The 19,553-nt window shown below is 35.1% G+C and overlaps 5 protein-coding genes across 5 annotated transcripts; 2 read left to right on the top strand and 3 right to left on the bottom strand.

The window, feature by feature from the left end:
- The first annotated feature begins 642 nt into the window (after positions 1-642).
- LOC115720728 (olee1-like protein) lies at positions 643-1,552 on the top strand. The gene is made up of 2 exons (XM_030649896.2): positions 643-884; positions 986-1,552. The coding sequence occupies exons 1-2, from the start codon at positions 722-724 to the stop codon at positions 1,330-1,332; spliced, it is 510 nt and encodes a 169-aa protein (XP_030505756.1). The 5' UTR covers positions 643-721; the 3' UTR covers positions 1,333-1,552.
- A 621-nt stretch (positions 1,553-2,173) lies between these two features.
- Positions 2,174-5,523, top strand: LOC115720724 (probable LRR receptor-like serine/threonine-protein kinase At5g63710). The gene is made up of 11 exons (XM_030649892.2): positions 2,174-2,657; positions 2,736-2,861; positions 2,943-3,075; positions 3,167-3,238; positions 3,320-3,463; positions 3,555-3,620; positions 3,706-3,776; positions 3,873-4,019; positions 4,111-4,452; positions 4,522-4,916; positions 4,995-5,523. Exons 2-11 carry the CDS (start codon positions 2,753-2,755, stop codon positions 5,304-5,306), a joined length of 1,791 nt encoding a protein of 596 aa, XP_030505752.1. The 5' UTR covers positions 2,174-2,657; positions 2,736-2,752; the 3' UTR covers positions 5,307-5,523.
- A 225-nt stretch (positions 5,524-5,748) lies between these two features.
- LOC115720723 (MACPF domain-containing protein At4g24290) lies at positions 5,749-9,263 on the bottom strand. The gene is made up of 7 exons (XM_030649890.2): positions 8,655-9,263; positions 8,327-8,565; positions 7,858-8,050; positions 7,442-7,507; positions 7,048-7,240; positions 6,774-6,940; positions 5,749-6,627 (listed from the first exon to the last, which is right to left on the bottom strand). Exons 1-7 carry the CDS (start codon positions 8,922-8,924, stop codon positions 5,941-5,943), a joined length of 1,815 nt encoding a protein of 604 aa, XP_030505750.1. The 5' UTR covers positions 8,925-9,263; the 3' UTR covers positions 5,749-5,940.
- Positions 9,264-9,960: 697 nt separating this feature from the next.
- LOC115720722 (translation factor GUF1 homolog, chloroplastic) lies at positions 9,961-15,230 on the bottom strand. Its single transcript, XM_030649889.2, has 22 exons — positions 14,777-15,230; positions 14,503-14,679; positions 14,331-14,417; positions 14,177-14,233; positions 14,019-14,084; positions 13,843-13,905; positions 13,709-13,753; positions 13,476-13,576; positions 13,167-13,263; positions 12,975-13,046; positions 12,581-12,735; positions 12,416-12,473; positions 12,231-12,311; positions 12,058-12,144; positions 11,847-11,918; positions 11,542-11,676; positions 11,361-11,434; positions 10,826-10,913; positions 10,608-10,685; positions 10,442-10,517; positions 10,292-10,332; positions 9,961-10,189 (listed from the first exon to the last, which is right to left on the bottom strand). The coding sequence occupies exons 1-22, from the start codon at positions 15,116-15,118 to the stop codon at positions 10,094-10,096; spliced, it is 2,148 nt and encodes a 715-aa protein (XP_030505749.2). The 5' UTR covers positions 15,119-15,230; the 3' UTR covers positions 9,961-10,093.
- A 1,030-nt stretch (positions 15,231-16,260) lies between these two features.
- LOC115720721 (G-type lectin S-receptor-like serine/threonine-protein kinase At5g35370) lies at positions 16,261-19,553 on the bottom strand. The gene has a single exon (XM_030649888.2). The coding sequence runs from the start codon at positions 19,027-19,029 to the stop codon at positions 16,441-16,443; it is 2,589 nt and encodes an 862-aa protein (XP_030505748.2). The 5' UTR covers positions 19,030-19,553; the 3' UTR covers positions 16,261-16,440.

Raw genomic sequence — 19,553 nt, 5'->3', positions numbered from 1 at the left:
ATACCAACAATTATATGATTATTGAATTAAGCAATTAAAATGAATAAAAAAAAGTCATTGGATAAAAGTTTTAAAAATTTCTCATTCCCATTAATTTTATTTGATGTCAATTAGAACAAAGAATACATTTTCAAGGAAATTTAAACTTTTGGCACTTGATGAAGAATATAATGTTATATATGGTCACAATATATTGCTCTTTTTGTTGAGTATAGTACTATAGATAATGTGAATTAGATATTTGATAGTGAATATACTTTAATTAGCATGTGGATCGTATTTAAAATATTAAATATAATAATTAAAGTATATGTTTAATTAATTAATATGACACCATCCATTCATCCAATTCCAATCCAACCATCTAATTAATATATTTATTATATTTTATTTCCTTTTCTTTTTCTTTTTATTTTAAATAAATGGAATGTATATATAGGTAGGTTGAATAAGTAGTTTTAAAGGGTATTTGAATTAGTCATAACTATATATTACGTGTACGACAGATTCATCACCTTAATTAACATTTTAGATCCAAAATGTAAGCAACCACATATTAACATGGAAAACAAATCTCAACCCCACAAAAATAACTAACATTTTTGTCATTTATATATATATAAAAAGATGTCAAGTAGTGATAATTATTTGAAGCAAAACATAATTAATTAATTCATTAATCATTAAAAGAGATAAGAGATAGAATTAATTAAGATTAAGAATGAAGAACAATAAGTGTTTAATGATGTTTGCTTCAGCTTTGTGTTTGTTGGGTCTTTTGGGTTTGGGTGAATGTGTGGAGCCTAATCTTATTGTGGAAGGCAAAGTCTATTGCGATACATGTCGCGCTCAATTTGTCACCAAAGCCAGCGTTTACATGAAAGGTACAATAAACGAGTTTTTTTTTTTAATATTATAAGTATTAAGCATGTCTTTCAGTTAGACGATAATATTATTTTTTATTTATTTGCATGCACGAGAACAGATGCAAGAGTGAGGTTGGAGTGTAGCGAGAGCGAAAAGGGGAAAGTGATATACAGCGCGGAGGCAGTTACAGATGCAACCGGAACATACAGAATTCCGGTGAGTGGAGAGCATGAGGATGATATTTGTGCAATTGAGCTGGTGAAGAGTAGTGATCCCGAGTGCTCGGAGATCAACTCTGAGCCTTACCAGAAGTTGAGTGCTCGGATCAGCCTCACCACCAACAATGGTATAGCATCCAATGTTCGACAAGCCAACCCTCTTGGTTTCCTTAAGAAGACACCTCTTCCTCAGTGCAAAGATGTCCTAAAACAGATGGGATTGACTCCAGAAGATCTCAATAATTAATTCAAACATAAATACTACTTTATAATTATTATTATTATTATTATGATGCATCTCAACCCATAATAATCACAAAAGTATTATATAATTTTTTCTTTTTTTCTTCTTCTTATTATTATTGTATCCCCTTATACCCACCCACCTAATATTATAAACTTTGAGACATTATTATTGTTAATTCATTTCATTTTTTGTTAATTAAATTTGATCATTACTTTACCAAGTGATTTTCCTTGTATCCCATTTTTTTTACCATATTTATATATTTATTTTCATTTATTGATGGTGATTTGATTTTACTATGTATATCTATATAGTGTTAAATTATCAAAACCATTACACCTTAATTAAAAATGAATAAAAGTTTGTTAGTGGTGTTGATGAGTTTATTCAGATTTAACCATTAATGAGAATTGATATATATATAGTATACCCTTAAAAAAGAAAAAAGAAATAGAAGTGTGTGAATGATCCAATTTAGAAGTGGAAATTGAAATGGATTGGGTTGTGTTGTCTCATATTTCTAAGACAAACCACCTTACCTTATTCCTTATCAAAAACACAAACACAACAATAGTAGCCCACTTTCTATTAGTGTACTCTTCTTTAATATCACTTTCTACATATCATTTTGTGTAATTACTTACTACTAGTACTACAACATAACATGCTTGTCCTATATTATCATCATCATCATATATATTCCCAAGAGGAAGAAAGAGAGAGCTGAAGAAATTATTATGTGTTAGATAATAATGAAATGCCAAAGAGAATAATATGATATTATAATAATAATAATGGAGGTGGAGCTTTGTGTATCATCTAAATCAGCATCAAATTCTACTATACCATCATACACACAAGAGAGTATACTATACTATATATGCTTAAATATTATTATATATAGTGGCCAAAGTGATATATATGTATATTTTTAGTGGGATTCTCATTCTTATTCCCACCACCACCAACCAAACACATCAACTACAACAAACATAGCATAGTATATATTAATAATATTACTACTACAAAAACTACTACATTACCATTACCACCTATTTCTCTTCCCATTTAGATTTTTCATTTCTTCACAACTTTTTCTTTTTCTCTTTGCTTTGTGGGACCCTTTTCATTGACCCATCATTTCATTTTTATTTGATGTATCACACACACACACAAACTCATGAGTCATGAAAGATATGATATATATTAAGAGTAATTATTGCCTTTTTCTTTCTTTATTTCTTCTTCTTCTAACTCCAATATCCATCCATATTGATATGATATGATATGATTCCCCTTTCTCCTTTTGGATTCAACACAAACAAGTAAGTTTCATTTATCAACTCTTTTCTTTCTTTCTCACAATGCAACAGAAGTTGATCATGACATAATATTTTGTAAAGGGTACTAATTAAACAACATGGCTGGGGGTACTGGACTACTACTTTCAATAAAGCTCAACTTAAAATGGCTTATGCTAATCCTGTTATTAAAAACCACTTCTCAATCAACAGATCCTGATGTGGAAGGTAAGTAACACCCTTCTTCTAAATTTCTTTATTATTACTAAGATCATAATTGAATAACTGATGTTGTTCTTTTGTGTTCAGGTTTAGCTTTGTCTGATTTGCTAAAGTCACTCAATGATTCCAATGGTAGAATAACAGATTGGAGTCTCAACCTTGTGAGTCCATGTTTCAGTTGGTCTCATGTCACTTGCATAGGTGCAAATGTTGTATCCTTGTAAGTTCAACCCTTTCACACACACCCCCACTTGGACTTTTTGGATCATTAGATTCAGTATGTGAAAATGAAAATTATGTTAACTTTGCAGGAGCTTGCCTTCAATTGGATTTACAGGAACTCTTTCACCAGCAATTACTACACTCAAATCTTTAGTTTCCTTGTAAGTAAACTTCTAATCATTTTGGCCCCCAAAAAATGAAAAAAGAAAAAGAAAAATAAATAAAATACTTAATGCATGCAGAGACCTTCAGAACAACAGTTTGAGAGGTGGTTTACCTGATTACCTTGCCAACTTGACTCAACTAAAGATTCTTAATCTTGCCAACAATAGCTTCAGTGGCTCTATACCTGTCACATGGGCTCAACTTTCAAATTTGGAACATTTGTAAGCTTTATATATATGTATATATTTTCCCACTTTGCTCAATCATTTCTTATCTTGTTTGTTAATAAGTGTATACATGTTTCAATTGTAGGGACCTTTCATCTAATGACTTAACAGGAAGCATTCCCATGCAACTCTATTCCATTCCCACTTTCAAGTAATCAAATTTTTTTATTCTCATCACATAATTAATGATGTTGATTACACTAATGGTGTTTAAAGTTAAAGAATTTTGGCTGCAGTTTTACAGGAACACATCTTGCTTGTGGCTCTAGTTTGGAGCAGCCTTGTGTTTCAAGTGATCATACTCAAGGTTTTTATCTCTTTCAACTCTCTTTTTGAGTCTACTTTCTTATGTATCATGATCTAGTTTGAGTTGAACTTTGGTTGTTGTAAATGTTGACAACAGTTTCAACCAAGAAGGGAAAAGTTGGAGCTATTCTAACTTCTGCAAGTTGTGTTGCTTTTATACTTCTTTTCATTGGAGCTTTGATTGCATATCGATACCACCTTCATCAAAGCAAACTCAAACAAGATGTGTTTGTTGATGTAAATGGTAAACAAGATGTGATTACAGTCATTTGTGTAGAACCATTTGTCATTTGTGTCTTAACCCAATAGTCTTGTTTTTCTTGTAAAAATTTTAGGTGAACATGACTGCAAGATCTCGTTAGGCCAGTTGAGAAGATTTTCTTTTCGGGAAATTCAGCTCGCTACAGACAACTTCAGCGAGAGCAATGTAATTGGACAAGGAGGATTTGGGAAAGTGTATAGAGGTCTTCTTCTAGACAACACTAAGGTTGCAGTGAAACGCCTTGCAGATTGTTATAGTCCCGGTGGGGAGGCTGCATTCCTCAGAGAAGTTGAGCTCATTAGTGTGGCGTGTCATCGCAATCTCTTGCATTTGATTGGGTTTTGTACAACCTCAATTGAGAAAATTCTTGTTTATCCTTTTATGCAAAATCTGAGTGTTGCATACCGCTTGAGAGGTATTGTTCTTTCTTACCATACCCTTCATGTTCTCAACTTTTTTTAGTTACTAACTTACAACTATGTAGATTTGAAACCGGGTGAGAAAGGCTTGGATTGGCCAACAAGGAAGCGTATTGCGTTTGGTACAGCCAATGGTTTGGAATATCTGCATGAGCACTGCAATCCAAGGATCATACATAGAGACTTAAAGGCTGCAAACATCTTGCTTGATGATGATTTTGAACCTGTTCTTGGAGACTTTGGTCTGGCCAAGTTGGTTGATATAAAGATGACTCATGCCACCACTCAGGTCCGAGGCACAATGGGTCATATTGCTCCAGAATATCTGTCCACTGGAAAATCATCAGAGAAGACAGATGTTTTTGGTTATGGCATAACTCTTCTCGAGCTTGTCACTGGTCAGCGCGCCATAGATTTCTCGAGGCTTGAAGAGGAAGAGGATGTTCTTCTCCTTGACCATGTAAGTTCTTTTAGATTTAATCTCATATGGCTGCAGACTATTAATTAACACTCTGGCTCTGGTTCTGGTTTTTGACAGATCAAGAAGTTGCAAAGAGAGAATAGGCTGCATGATATAGTGGATGGAAACTTGAAAAGTTATGACTTAAAAGAAGTTGAGACAATCATTCAAGTGGCTTTGCTCTGCACCCAGACATCGCCCGAGGATCGTCCAACAATGTCTAAAGTTGTGAAAATGATGCAGGGAGTAGGGTTGGCTGAAAAATGGGCTGAGTGGGAGCAACTTGAGCATGTAAGAAATCAAGAATTCCCACTTCATCCTCACCAATTTCCTTGGTTGGATGAAACCACACATGATCAAGAGGCTATCCAGTTGTCCAAACCAAGATAGAGGCTTTTCATTAGTATGTAAATTCATAGAGAGAAAGAACAAAAAAACATAACTGACTATGTGAGATAGGGAAAACTAAATGAATGAAATGAGAAAGAAAGGAAACTTTTAAGTCTGTAATCTGCATATATAAGTCTTACAGCCTTGTTATATATATACATGCAGCTAACTGTTGCTCTAGTCTAGTTAATGTGTTTGCCTATGGTTATTTTTGATCTGTTTCTTCTCTATTTTTTTCTCCTTTTTCATTCATATATATAACTAGTTGTATCTGCTATTTCAGATTCTTTTTCTATTGTTGTTTGTAAAAACTAGCAACTATAGCAAAATAAATAAATAAATGCTGAATAAGGAACTAGCTCCTTGACATTTTCTTTTTCCTTTCAAAAAATTTACTCTTACAAACTAAACATTCAAATATTGGCACCACAGAAGAAACATCTACAAGAAATCAAGTGAATTTTACACAAAGAAACATGTGAAGAATTTATATACAAATAAAACATTTTTTTTTCTAATATAGAAACATTTGACAAATCGAAGAAATCATTCGAGTTCTCTTTCTAATACACATACATGCCTATGTCGTTCCTTCTTAGTTTCACTCTCTCCCCCTTTAAATAATTCGGTGTTGTCAGAAATCTTCTAGTGCCTCTTCATCAGGTAAGATCATGGTCAGAAGAGAATACTTAACCCGGAGAGAAATTTTACCCTTTTCAACAACAAGTCTTGCCCCAGAAACAGCCCAATACCCGGGAGAGTCCTGCGGTCCTCTTGTCATTTCTGCAGTGTCAACAAACTTCAGAAGCTTAGGTGCCTGAGATGGAACCGGAGGGCCTCCAGGGTAAACAGCGGAGTTTATGTTAAAATCAGAAGGTTTTGGAGGAGGTTTTTGTGCAGTCGAGAAATGAGTGCTAATCAATGTTGAAATGATTCCAGATCTCTGTCCTAATCCAGGGGAACCATCCCACTCAGGCTGTTTCACAATTGTTGCACCTACAACTTTAGCAAAATGCAGTCTCAAGAATAGAACTTTCTTCAAGCTGGAGTCTCCAACTTCAAAGTGAGCCCCAGTGACAACAGACAGATCATCATTAGCCTCAACAGGGGCTGTGTAGACATGAGAGAAGCTCTTCCACTGAACCTTCTCCACGTACCTGCGGTCAGAGGACGGGTGTGGCATGTTCCCATTTACTTCGTCCTTGAGTTGGAAGCTCTTTGGCAGCGATGAAAGATGCTGCAAGTGGATTGCTAAGCAGTTGCTTCTTTTGCCTTCTAGATACAATCGAAGACCAGTCACTGGTTTCTTACCCACATCAACCTACAACAATCATCCTAAGAATATGAAGATACGAAAAAAGACAAGACAAAAGAGAACCAGGGGAGGAGAAACTACATGTGTTCAAGATTGCAAAAATATCAATATTATTGTTTTTCTAACAAACAAAAAGGGAACAGTAGAATTACCGGAGTTGTATTAACATAAAGTTTAGGGCCCATGAAACTAAACTGCAAAGATGCACCACCTTGTGGCTTCTTCTGAGGACCAAGGGCAAGCTCACCGAATACTGGTGCCCACTGCCTTGGAAGTTGGAAATCCAAAAACTGGTGCAGTTCTTCGATTGGTGGTTTATCTGCAAAATCCAGGAAAAGGAAATATAAGATTCAAAACAGTACTCATAAATCATACTAGCATCTTAATAGATAAGCAAACAGGGCGCCATGAAAGAGCCATTCTTACATCGAAGGTAAAGATTAATGGCATGGCTTAGAAATCCACTCCCATTAATGCCACTCAGCAATGATGTGATGGGAACTAAAGACATGGAAATTACATCCGGATCGAAATAAACAGTCTGACACCACTCATCGTGGGATAGATTTCTTTTTAAGTTCCCCCCTTTCCTCTTGCAAGTGAATTTAGTATCTTGCATCTGCAATGTATACAAAAACATAAGCTGTCTACACCAAACGATCGAAGAGATACCTCAAAATTCAAGTTTGAGAATGCAACACAAATGAAGATAATACAAAGAATGCAACACAAGTGAACTTCATAAATTTTATAATAATATTTTATATCCTATCTTAAATTGAAAAGCATAATGAATCAGTAGGCTCTTCCTGATGTGTACCTCAGTAGAAGAATAAGAACTGGAAGGAAGTGAGTCCATGATATTTAGGCCACGGTCCATGGAGAACTGAAAAAAGAAAAAGGTAGTAAAATAAGTTGGTTAAGCAATACATATAACATGATCTCTTCCATGCAAGTACGTAAATTTGCTAAACAAATCAAGTCCGGGAAACTTTTCCGTAATTTTAAAATTGCTCAGAGGAGTTTCATGTTGAATTCTACCAAAAGAAGAAGAGAAAAAACAGAACTTCATGCACCAAACCTAAACAGAAACAAAAATACAACACGTGACAATAACATGAATGAACTAGTTTTGCTTAAGCAATCCCAGTCTTGAAAATGATTTCTATTATAAAAGGAAGGAAAAAGTGATTATCAATGGAGGCAGGCGAGGACAGCTTATTAGATGGTTCAAACCTTGTCTCTCATATTGGATTTATCAGAGTTCCTATTGTGTACATCCACGAACAATTTATCAGCCATGTCCTTAAGTTTTTTCTGTAAATCAGCTGGTTGGAGCGGTGATGAATGTTGCTGCTTCACATAGATTGTATCCTTTCCTCCCATTTTCACTCCAACAATTACGTGCGTACCATACTTTTCAATAAACCTGTAAATCAAAAACATTGAAACACTCTAAAAACCAAAGCTTTTATCTTGACTTTTGAATGAAAAATAACAATTTTTCATTTCTCTGAAACTAAGCTTCCCACGCCTAACTCTACAACAAGATATGGAGACCAGTAAATTATAGCAATTGCTATGGAAAATGCCCTGGAGGGACTTGAATGTCAGAACAAACTACATACCTGACAGTTTGAGCTATGAACAAAGTTTTTGAACACTTGATTGAACAAAAATAGAAAGAAAGAATGAATCAACGAACCTTGCCAATGCAGCAGGATCCCATGAAGAAGGGACAGCTTGTTTGACATGATCACGCAAAAGGAGGTGGGATTTGTCGAGGGCAATAGTGTAAAGAGTTATGGAAACTCCATCAAAGGCCAGAGCTTTGGTGTTGGCAGCGTCTTTCTGCCAACCTCCGGTGAATTCAAAAGCGCTGTTGAAATGACCACTTGGGATTTTACCAGAAAGTGATAATTCCTGGTTAAACAGCTCTGACATCTACAAACCCCACAATCACAATCAATAACACTCTTTTCTGGTATGAATTAGTAAAGTAATAATTGGAAAGGAAAGGAAATGAAACGGACCTGTTGAAAAGAGAGAACATCAGAGCCAAACCTCATGCGCTCGCCTTTATCGCAGTTAATTGATTTAGGAACGTTGGGTATACAAACACCGCCGGGAATCGAAATATCCCTCAGGAAACGATCAGGTATGGCGATGAGACGAGAGTCAGGGGAGGAAGATGAAGCTTTACAAGACTTGAGACGCAAGTCAAGGGTGAGATCATAACCCAAACCAATTGAACGGATGGCAGAGTCGGCGGCGGCTTTCTGGTCGGCGGAACGAGGAGCCATATCTGAATCACAAAACCCAAAACAGAAAGAGAAAGAGAGAAGAAGAGAAGGAAGAAGAAGATGAAAGAGGAAGTGGGTGGTGAAAAAGGAGAAAAAGTTTGGGTTTTTTTGGGGTTTGGGGTGACTGGTCAAACCTTTGAGAATTAGAAAGTCAAACCAAGAGTGCTGTTGTTGTTGTTGTTGATGAAGGCAAAGGCAGCCACCAAAGAATAATCACCTGCACTCGCCTCCATCAACCCATACTCTGTTCCTTTCTTTCACTTTTCTTTTCTTCTTTTAGTAATAAAATCTTAAGTTAATTTGAATATTTGCCTATTTTAATTTTGATATATATATTTAAGGGCACGTTTTGGACAATCCTTATGATAGTAAAATTAATTAAAAGTTAATAAATCTAATAATTTCGATTTTCAGTGGTTCGAAAAAAAAAAATTAACGATATAAAAAAATTTGACAAAATAAGTTTGAAAAATAAAAATGTTAATTTTTAATAAAACATGCGTCTTTCTTTAGAATAACACAACCAACCACAAATCACTCATGGACATGGAGGTGGCTCCCTAAATTAATAATATTTAGGAGTATTATTAATATTAATATTATGGGTGGGAATGGGGATGTATAAAATAGTGTTACAGTCAATAAATAAAAATAATAATATAAATTGTGTAGGATTAAAAAAACATTGACACAACACAAACAAAAAAAAAAGGAAAAGGTAAAGGGGTTTGAGAGAAACAAAGGTTGTTGAGTTGACCAATTATTTATTTGACGGTGGTGGTGGTGGTACGGTTGTTGGGTTCAGACAAAGAATTCTTATAATATTCTTAGTATTCTATTCTATAATATGAATTAGGCTTTGCTTATAATATGATGCCATGATATCATCATCTCTTTCACATTTACCTTTTCTTCTTTTTAAAAATGAAAAAGCTTTGAATTTGAAACTCAGTTGAAATTTGCTGAAAATTGAACGAACCTAACTCCCCCAATTCCACTTTTATTTATGTGAGTTTCCCAGAGATTACTTTATGTATACACAAACACAAGTTTGTTATGAATTTTGCATTGATAAATATGTGTAATACACTATTCTTTGTTTGTTAGTTAATGAAAAATATTGCTACAAAAATTGATATTATATATCAACAGAGTAAAGAGAATGAGAATCACAATACTTCCTTTTCAAGTTTCAAGACTGCCATGAAAGCTTCTTGTGGAACATCCACTTTACCAATTGCCTTCATTCTCTTCTTTCCTTCAGCCTGTTAAATATATACACACATATATTTATATATGAATCAAAACGCTCTCTTTATTATTTACTACTATATACACACAACACAACTACATAATCACAAATTCACCTGTTTTTTAAGCAACTTCTTTTTTCTTGAAATGTCTCCACCTATATTATACATATACATAAACAAACAAGAAGAGATTATCAAAATATCAGCTCATTTCTGGGATTGTTTTTCAAAACTAAAAAAAGAAAAGATTTAATAATGTCTTACCGTAACATTTGGCTAAAACATCCTTCCTGATTGCTGATAAAGCTTCACTAGCTATCACTTTTGTACCTATGCAAGCCTGTCAATGCCACCATACACATTACTACACATGACACATCTTCTTTACTCGCCCTAATTATCATCACTAAATACATAAAATGAGTCTTACTTGAATTGGTACTCTAAACATTTGTCGCGGTATAAGCTCCTTGAGCTTTTGTGTCAAAGCCCTTCCAACGCTATATGCCTACCAACAGTCAATAGCATTGATTTTGTTAACAAAATATTACATATCAAAAATGTGCCAAAATATTTCTTTAGTCTCTTTAAAATGATCTGAGCTAAAAATTTGACGGTCACCAAGATTCAAAAATAGCGCAAGATTACCTTATCCCTGTGCACAATGGTCGCCAACGGTTCTACGCGTTCACTATTGATCTGAATGTCAAGTTTTATCAGATCACTTTCTTTGTACCTAAAGTCAGTATATAGACTTATTAAGCATCTACTCAAAAATATTTTCTCCCACATTTGTATTAGCTTTGAAGAAAAAGCAATATACAAGTCATTAAAATTATGGTGCTGGCTAAGCCTATACTATACCTAACAAAGTATGAAGGAGCAAATCAATGTTTAGATATTCGGTTTCTAGTTTAAAAAAAGTGGTCGTTGTTGATTTTAGGTTCAAATGGCTCATCAGATATAAAAAATGAGAAAATTCAGACAAACATTTTAGTAAGGTAATTCCTTTAACATGTAGGTAAGTGCTCCTAATAATCGAATGTAGTTTTGTACGTTGAGCTTTCTCTTAAGCTGATGTTAGTTACCTAGATGTTGGGTAAGTGATAACATATTATTAACATATTTGACTTCAGCATCAATTTTGTTTGTAGTTATAGAAGTATCAAGAAGCTGAATTTACCCGATAAAGGTATACTCCATGCTTGCGTAACCTTTGCTTTTGGATTTCAGCTGGTCAAAGAAGTCACCTACCATCTGTGAATGAAAGAAATAAAGGAGTGGAGAAGCAGTTCATTGAGTTTACAAATTAGTAGAGCAAGCCAAGTGGACTGCAGAGGTGGTAAAAAGGAGAAGGAAAAAACCTCTGCTAGAGGTAATTCATAGATAAGTGATGCTCTATTCTCAGTAATATATTTCATTTCTTTAAACTCTGCCCTTCTATCTTGAGCCAACTCCATGAGCGGACCAATATAATCCTTCGGCGTAAGCATCTCAATCTGTACATATAAATGTCCCAGTTAATTTATTAAGTTTACCAAGCATAACACTGGGAAACCAAACAAAGGAGAAACAAAACAACTTTTATTCTCAGCACAACGAATCAAACAGAATGTTTATGCTTATCTAGAATTATCAAACGATTAAATCAAGCAAGAAGAAATCTGACCTTCACAACAGGCTCTTCAATTGACTTCCTTTTTCCAGGTTCAGGAAGTATAGATGGATTTGAGCATTCCATCTATTAGAAATTCAGATAGAGCAGATCAATGACATAAACACTGACATAAATTCCCAGATAAATTGAGAGAGTTTTCTTTTATTTCTGTTTCTTTATTTCTTGAAACTAAAATGAAAGAATTCAGGGTTGAGAAAATTACTACGGAACCATCTACACAGTTCACTCTGTATACAACACTAGGAGCAGTAGTTATAAGGTTCAGATTGTACTCTCTCTCAAGCCTTTCCTGTAAAGTAAAATGCTTACTTGTAAGAATATATCCACCAAACTGACATTTTTCATAACAGAACAAATGATAAATACAAAGGAAACCTGAACAATTTCCATGTGAAGAAGACCCAAGAATCCACATCTAAAGCCGAAACCCATGGCACTTGAGCTCTCAGGTTCAAACTGCAAGGGGAAAAAATGCATGGCAAAGGGAAACCAATCATTTCATTGCAAGCTGTCAAATGTATACATGTAAAGTCCATAAAACATAAAATATTTACACAAACCTTCAGAGCAGCATCGTTAAGTTGGAGTTTCTCAAGTGCATCGCGTAATTCAGGGAACCTGCCAGTAAGGTACAGAGGTTGGATTGAAACGAAAGGTATTAGAGATCACAAAAACCCATCTATAAATATCAATTCAACATTTAACAACCAAGAGAATAGTAGTACTGGTCTGCATCAACAGGAAACAAGCCACAAAACACCATTGGTGTAGCTTCCTCGTATCCAGGTAATGAGCTTTCTGCCTTTCTAAAATGATGAGTGATAGTGTCCCCTACCCGTGCATCGGCTACTGATCTTATAGAAGCAGAAATATAGCCAACCTGTGTAATGTAAAGCACCAAAGCAAAGTGAAGAAAAACACTTGACTAGTACAAAGTAAAAATATTGAAAAACTTATATCCAAAGTTTCAAACCAAGCTCCTATTTTCAACCCAATGCAGTGTATATAGGGGACAAAGTGTTTGCATGATTCCATCTGGGCTTGTTTATACAAGGATGTGCATATGGTTAATTAAAATAAAAACCTTATAAATAAATATACAAATTTTCAGAACATTACCTCACCAGCATACAATTCTTCAACTTGTAACTGATTGGGTGATAGCACTCCAATTTCATCAGCATAATAGTCCTGCATTCTAAGAGAACACATTAGAAAAATATCCTAAAGCCTGCTTCTTTCTGAACACAATTAAACAAAATAAAATGTAGACAATGAAGGAAAGAGAAAGTTTATAGAAAACATATTAACCTTGTTACTGGCCATAAAGTAAATTCTATCGCCCTTCTTTATTGTCCCGTCAATAACTCGAAAATATACAATCACACCTCTATATGGATCGTAGTAACTGCATAAGATCCAAAGAAAATACATCTTCAAATTATAAAAGCCAATTCCAAATTTAACGACAATTGCAATAAATTCAAATCTCAGCACACTATACTATAATATAAAACAAATTAAGGAATGGGCACAGAGAAATAGAAATGAGCACACTGAAAGCTTGTCTTCCTAATCCATATAAAAAATAATAATAACAGCACGTTACAAAATTTCTACCTATCAAATATTAAAGCCCTCAGTGGCCTATCAGCAGTATCTTGAGGTGGGGGAATCCTCTCCACAATTGCATCTAATATTTCAGTGATACCTATTCCCTCCTACATTTTTTACACCACCAAGGCACAGACTTATATTAAAGAACCAACCTTTAATAAATTGCATTCTCTCAGAAAGACATAGATAACTGCATGTAGTAGTTTCCTTTAGTGGATAAGCAACAAAGAACCAACCTTTGCGGAGCAATAAATTGCATTGCTACAATCTAAACCAACAATCTAAGAAAGAAACAGAAAGAGTCAGTTAATATTTGACCAACAAAAAACAACATATAACACAAGCAAAGCATATAATATATCTGAGCAACCTCTTCAATTTCCCTGATGACATTCTCTGGTTCAGCACCTGGGAGATCTATCTTGTTTAGAACCTGCAATTAAGAGATTTATACACTCTCCATGATTTTTATTTTTTTATTACAAATGGGATTTAATTACTATTTTCGAACAATCTTCTATTTTATTAAAAATGAAACAAACTTACAGGAATGATTTCAAGATTGTTTTCCAATGCCAAATAAACATTAGCCAGAGTTTGAGCCTCAACTCCCTTAAGTAAGAAAAAGTAAAACACTCATAAGATAAGACGATACAACAAAGCTAATGAAGAATCAATTCAAAAGAAAGATGTAGTTAAAGTACCTGAGAAGCATCAACAACAAGGAGGGCACCCTCACATGCAGCCAGAGATCGAGATACCTTTCCAATAAACAAAACAGCAATACTAAGTAAGAACATTGAATTTGATGGTACTACACTACTAACTAACTAAGAGCATATATACTAATGTATGTACCTCATAGGAGAAATCCACATGACCAGGAGTATCAATTAAGTTGAGACAATATGGCTCATTTTTAAACATGTAACGCATACGAGCAGCCTAACATAAAGAATTGAGCTTAGCTTAGTAATGAAATGAGTAATAAGTTCCAAAATGATTAAATTTAGAAAAGAGGAAAAGAAACCTGAAGTTTGATAGTGATGCCTCTCTCTCTCTCCAAATCCATGTTATCAAGAAACTGCTCCTTCATTTCACGCTTCTGTACAGTACCAGTCATCTGGAGGAGCTTGTCTGCCAAGGTAGACTTCCCATGATCAATATGCGCAATGATACAGAAATTTCTGATACGAGAAATCGGAACCTGAAAAAACACAATCACCATATTATATTATCACCAACTCAACAAATTGGCTCTCAACTGAAATTAGTACATAGATATAAAGAAAGAAAGAAAGAACCTTTGAAAGACGATCCTTTCCGATTTCGACGGCGACTTGGATATCGGCGGCGGAGGCCGGAGGAGACTGGGTTCCGGTTCCGGTAGCGCGGCAAGAGAGTGGGAAACGTGGAGAAAGTGCGGAGGAGTGAGAGTGGGAATGGGATAAGAAGAGTTTGGAAAATTGAAGTGGAGAGAAGCAGGGAGTTGAAGTTGGAGTGTGTGTGGTAGTGATATGGTTGTGGTTGTGGTAAGGTTGAAGAGTGTTGGATAGAAGAAGCGCCTGAAAAGAGAGGTCGGCGGCCATAATCGGCGGTGAAGAGCTGAGACAAGTAGGTGAAGGTGAGGAGAATGCAAAGCTCATTTCTCATTCAATTCCATAGCCACACAAATACAGAAGCTGAAGATTGTGTATTTGTGTGTTGCTCATGTCATCACTATAAAGCCCCTCTCTCATATTAATCCACTATTTATTTATTTCAAGTATACCATATTAATATTAATTAAGTTTATATAATTCAAAACAATAAAAAAATATCAACTTTTTTTTCTTTGTTGGATATTAAATTGGATTAATTTTCTATGGCATTCAAAGAAAAAAAAAATTATATCAAATTCAAATTTTAGTCCTCATATTTTCATTTGGAAGAAGATTATGTGTGTGTGTTTTTCATATTATATTATCAAAGAGGGTAATATAAAATGTTTTTTTGAAGTATGTTTATGAATAATTAATCCATTTGTCCAATATATTCTATATTATATTTAAACAAGGTTAATTTAAATTTTTATTCCTAAACTTTGACATATATTAAATTATGTTTTTTAAACTTTTCAGGTTGTTAAAAATTCTTCTCGAACTATTGAGATGGTTAGATTTAATGACTTTGTCTAATTTTATTAAAAAAAGTCTAACTTGAATAAAAATTTCGAGAATACAATTTAGTACATGTTAAAATCTAGGAAACTTAATTAGAAAATATTAAAATTTAAAGGCACAATTTAATATATAGACAATTGTTACATTAATAAAATTGAATTAAATTAGATTAAAGTTCTTAAATCCAATAATTTCAATAGTTTAAGAGAAATTTTTAACGACCTAAAAAATTTAAAAAATATGATTTAATACATATCAAAATTCAAGTAAAAAAAAATAGCATATTTTTCTAAAAAAATTGGTTGAACAACATAAGGATAGTATTGGAACAGAAAATGAAGAGATATATAGCAAAATAGTGTAAGATGAAAGACTAAACCTATAATTGTGCAACTAATATTTGATATGGAATAAAAAATAGAAGTTTGATTCATTTCATTTTCTGAGAGGCTGCCAATGCCATCTCCCTATTCACATATCAATAGATTACAATAAACATTTGAAAACATAATTTTGATCTTTCTCATAGTAATTCTTGCACACTGTCACTCTGGATATTTATGATATTAATCAAGATAACTCATTCATTCATAGTCCCAAAAATTTTATTATTTACAAAGTAGAAATGGCAATATGGAATACCCTTATTTATCTTATAACTATATTAATTAAAGAACTGAATACAATAGTGTACAGAACAAAGTGCATAAAAACAAAGAAAAACAACAATCTCATCTCATGTGAGTCAATGATATCATATCTATCTTCTACCTATGTATTATATATGTACATACATATGGAATGCATCACCTGGGACCAGACAACTCTTCAGCAGAAATGTAACTACTAACACTATTCTTATAATGATGCTTATTCAACAATCCCAACTCACTCTTGTTCTGTGTTTCAACTGAAGAAGAACAAGAACAAGAACCAGAACAAGTCTCACTCATTCTTTGCCCATAATAACGCAAAAAATTCAATGACTGAACTCTAGGCTCAGCCAAGGCTACTGTCCCTTCCAACATCCCAACCACACACCCCATGCTCGGCCTCAACGCAGGGTCCTCCTGCACACAACACAGTCCTATCTTGATCAGCTTCTCCACTTCCTCACTCGAAACAACTCGCCCTTCCAACCTCGGATCAACCAACTCCAAGTACCTTCTCTGCTCATGCATTTCTAGTGCCACCAAAGGAAAATAACGCTCTGAACATGATGATGACAATGATGTTAAGTAGTTCTTCTTTCCTCTAACTATTTCAAGTAACACCATTCCATAACCATACACATCAACTTTGTCTGTAATTGCAGTGTTTGTTAGCCATTCAGGGGCTAAATAACCCCTTGTACCTCTCATGGTAGTGAAGAGACTAGACTGTTCAGGATTCAGTAGCTTTGACAAACCGAAATCAGATATCTTCACTTGTGAATTCCCATGCAGCAAAATGTTCTCTGGCTTCACATCACAGTGTATGATCTTGTGGTTGCAGCCATTGTGTAAGTAAGCAAGTCCTCTGGCTGTTCCAAGAGCTATGTCAAATCTCTCATCCCATTCCAAAACAGGCCCAGCATCACCGAAAAGAGCTCGGTCCAATGACCCTTTGTTCATGAACTCAAACACCAGAAAACGCTTGCTTCCTTCAACACAAAAACCTTTCAACCCAACAAGATTGACATGGTGAATGTTTGCTATGATGGAAACTTCTGTGAAGAACTCTTTCTTTCCTTGCACACCCAAACTAGTCATCTTCTTAACTGCCACAACGGTCTTATCAGCAAGTATACCTTTGTAAACTGTCCCAAATCCTCCACTCCCAATTTGAGTTTTGAAATTGTCAGTGGCAACTTCCAACTCCTCATAATCAAACCTCACTGGTAAACCAGGGATTGATATGTCTTCCTCTGACTCTTCACTCCATGAAGAAGAGTTCAAACGCTCTAATCTTGTGACTTTGGAGTTCCCAATTCCAAAACCAAAACTCCTCCCTTTTCTTCTCAACCAAAGAGTTGTTAAAAGCACTGCAGCTAATACAAGAACCAAACCCGAAAAGGGTATGAGTACAAAACCAGCTATTGGAAAACTATTTCCATTGCTACCACTACTAACAACGGAAGAAGAAGAGGATGTTGATGTTGCCACAACGAAAGTCTTAACATATCCCAAACGATTGTTCTGAGAAGTACTAGCAGGGCCAGACCTGATGAGTGAGCCTATTTCATTCTCAATCAAATAACAAGAACCAGAAGAAGCTTCATGGAAAATAGCTAAACAAGAACAGTTAGTCGAGCACAGATCTTGACAAACAGATTGAGTGACATTTCTCCGAAAAGGGTCCATAAAATCATTGGCGAAATAGTCTGTATCATTACCTAGACTCACATACAAAACAGAGTTGTTGTTGTTGTTGCTGTTGTTGTTGCCATTTTTGGTTTTACAAGGAAGAGGTAAAGAAAGAGATGCATTGTTGGGGACACAATCTGATCCAATGGGATGAGCTTTGCTGTAAAAACCAGATGAACAACCACAGTTACCGGTTGCGCCACGACCACTACAAAGGCCTAATTTTCCACAAACCATAGGAACTTGACAGTGTTGAAATGGAGCAGAGTACTCTTCAACAGAGCTGTTTTTGTTGTTACCTATAAATCTAACTATACTCAATCTCCCATCATCACCCAATTTCATCATCCTAAAACCCTCTGAATCACCAAGCATTATATGATCAAACTCAAACAAACCAGTTTGATTCAACTCCACAGCAGAAACCTTCCAATACGTCGTCGTATTCTTCCATTTCAACACCAAGTCTGTACTGTTATTAACCGTTAATCCATACTCACCTGTTGACACATCATCAGGAGACTTGGAACTGACGAGTGTTTGACCGACACGTAAGCGCTGGCCGACGAGGATTGTGTCAGTTGGGTAATCGAAGCTCTGCCAAAGGGTGGTGTTTTGGTGGTCGAGTAATACGAGGTTTCCAGTTTCGAGAAGTTGGAGAGCTGAGACATTGGTGGTGGTGAATTTGGGTGTTGACCATATGACTGTTGAAGTTGAATGGTTGGTGATTGAGAGGCCTTTGGTGGTTAGTGAGAGGAGTGAGGATTGAGAGATGGGGTTGTCTCTGTTTGCTGTCCAGACCACGGTGGAGGTGGTGACGTGGACGACGGAGAGGTGGTAATGGTGAGTGTGGAGAGGAGGTGATTTTGAGTTGGTTATGGTGGCTTTGAATGACCCGTTTTTGGAGACTAAGAAGTCCCCTGAGTAGTTGATGAATTTGGTGTTTGAGGCTGTGAAGTTTGGGGTGATGGAGTGGACTGATATGGAGGCTGTTGCTGTTGTTGTTGTTGTGAATAGGAAGATTGAGATGAAGAAGAAGAACAAGTCCATGGAGAAATGAACAACACAGAGATTTGCAAGACTTGGAGAATATAAATTTGGAAAATTACTCACAAATCACCAATGTGGGACAAAACTAGTACGGTACCAATATACCAATGCTTTGATTCAACTTGTGGGGGAGCGGTGCCCATTACTTTTTTAGCAATGACATTTTATCATATTTTATGATTGGTTAGCAATATTCTTTAAAAGATATTATATTAAAAAGAAATGCTAAAGAGCACCAGTAGTGCCTAGCACCTTCCTATGTGTCAATATCGCTATTGGTCCAATTAAGTATCGGGTCCCATATAATTTAATATAATAGCTTTTAAGGAGTATCGCTAGTCAATCACAACGCGACATGTCGAGAAGGTGCTAGGCACCACTGGTGCCTAATAGCATATAGAAGACAATACTTAATTACACTAATAACGATATGTACTAGGCTCCAGTAGTACCTTTAAACATTGAGAAATGTTAAAATGTATCATTAGTATCTAGACTTTTGTGAGATATAATATTATGATTAG

Source organism: Cannabis sativa, chromosome 2 (genome assembly GCF_029168945.1).
Source record: "Cannabis sativa cultivar Pink pepper isolate KNU-18-1 chromosome 2, ASM2916894v1, whole genome shotgun sequence".
NCBI lineage: Eukaryota > Viridiplantae > Streptophyta > Magnoliopsida > Rosales > Cannabaceae > Cannabis > Cannabis sativa.
This window is presented reverse-complemented; position numbering and strand designations above follow the sequence as displayed.

Bases quoted from the DNA above. Each gene is read 5' to 3' on its own strand.
- LOC115720724 (XM_030649892.2), top strand. From the start codon at position 2,753: ATGGCTGGGGGTACTGGACTACTACTTTCAATAAAGCTCAACTTAAAA. The intron at 3,464-3,554 runs GTAAGCTTTATA...TTTCAATTGTAG, and splicing joins CTTTCAAATTTGGAACATTT to GGACCTTTCATCTAATGACT. The intron at 4,453-4,521 runs GTATTGTTCTTT...ACAACTATGTAG, and splicing joins TGTTGCATACCGCTTGAGAG to ATTTGAAACCGGGTGAGAAA.
- LOC115720723 (XM_030649890.2), bottom strand. From the start codon at position 8,924: ATGGCTCCTCGTTCCGCCGACCAGAAAGCCGCCGCCGACTCTGCCATC. The intron at 7,241-7,441 runs GTACACATCAGG...TATACATTGCAG, and splicing joins GTTCTTATTCTTCTACTGAG to ATGCAAGATACTAAATTCAC. The intron at 6,941-7,047 runs GTAAGAATGGCT...TGGATTTTGCAG, and splicing joins CATTAATCTTTACCTTCGAT to ATAAACCACCAATCGAAGAA.
- LOC115720721 (XM_030649888.2), bottom strand. From the start codon at position 19,029: ATGGACTTGTTCTTCTTCTTCATCTCAATCTTCCTATTCACAACAACA.
- LOC115720722 (XM_030649889.2), bottom strand. From the start codon at position 15,118: ATGAGCTTTGCATTCTCCTCACCTTCACCTACTTGTCTCAGCTCTTCA. The intron at 13,264-13,475 runs GTAGAAATTTTG...GATCTTATGCAG, and splicing joins AGGGCTTTAATATTTGATAG to TTACTACGATCCATATAGAG. The intron at 11,435-11,541 runs GTTTTTTCCTTC...TTTCATTCACAG, and splicing joins ATGAATTACCTCTAGCAGAG to ATGGTAGGTGACTTCTTTGA.
- LOC115720728 (XM_030649896.2), top strand. From the start codon at position 722: ATGAAGAACAATAAGTGTTTAATGATGTTTGCTTCAGCTTTGTGTTTG. The intron at 885-985 runs GTACAATAAACG...GCACGAGAACAG, and splicing joins AGCCAGCGTTTACATGAAAG to ATGCAAGAGTGAGGTTGGAG.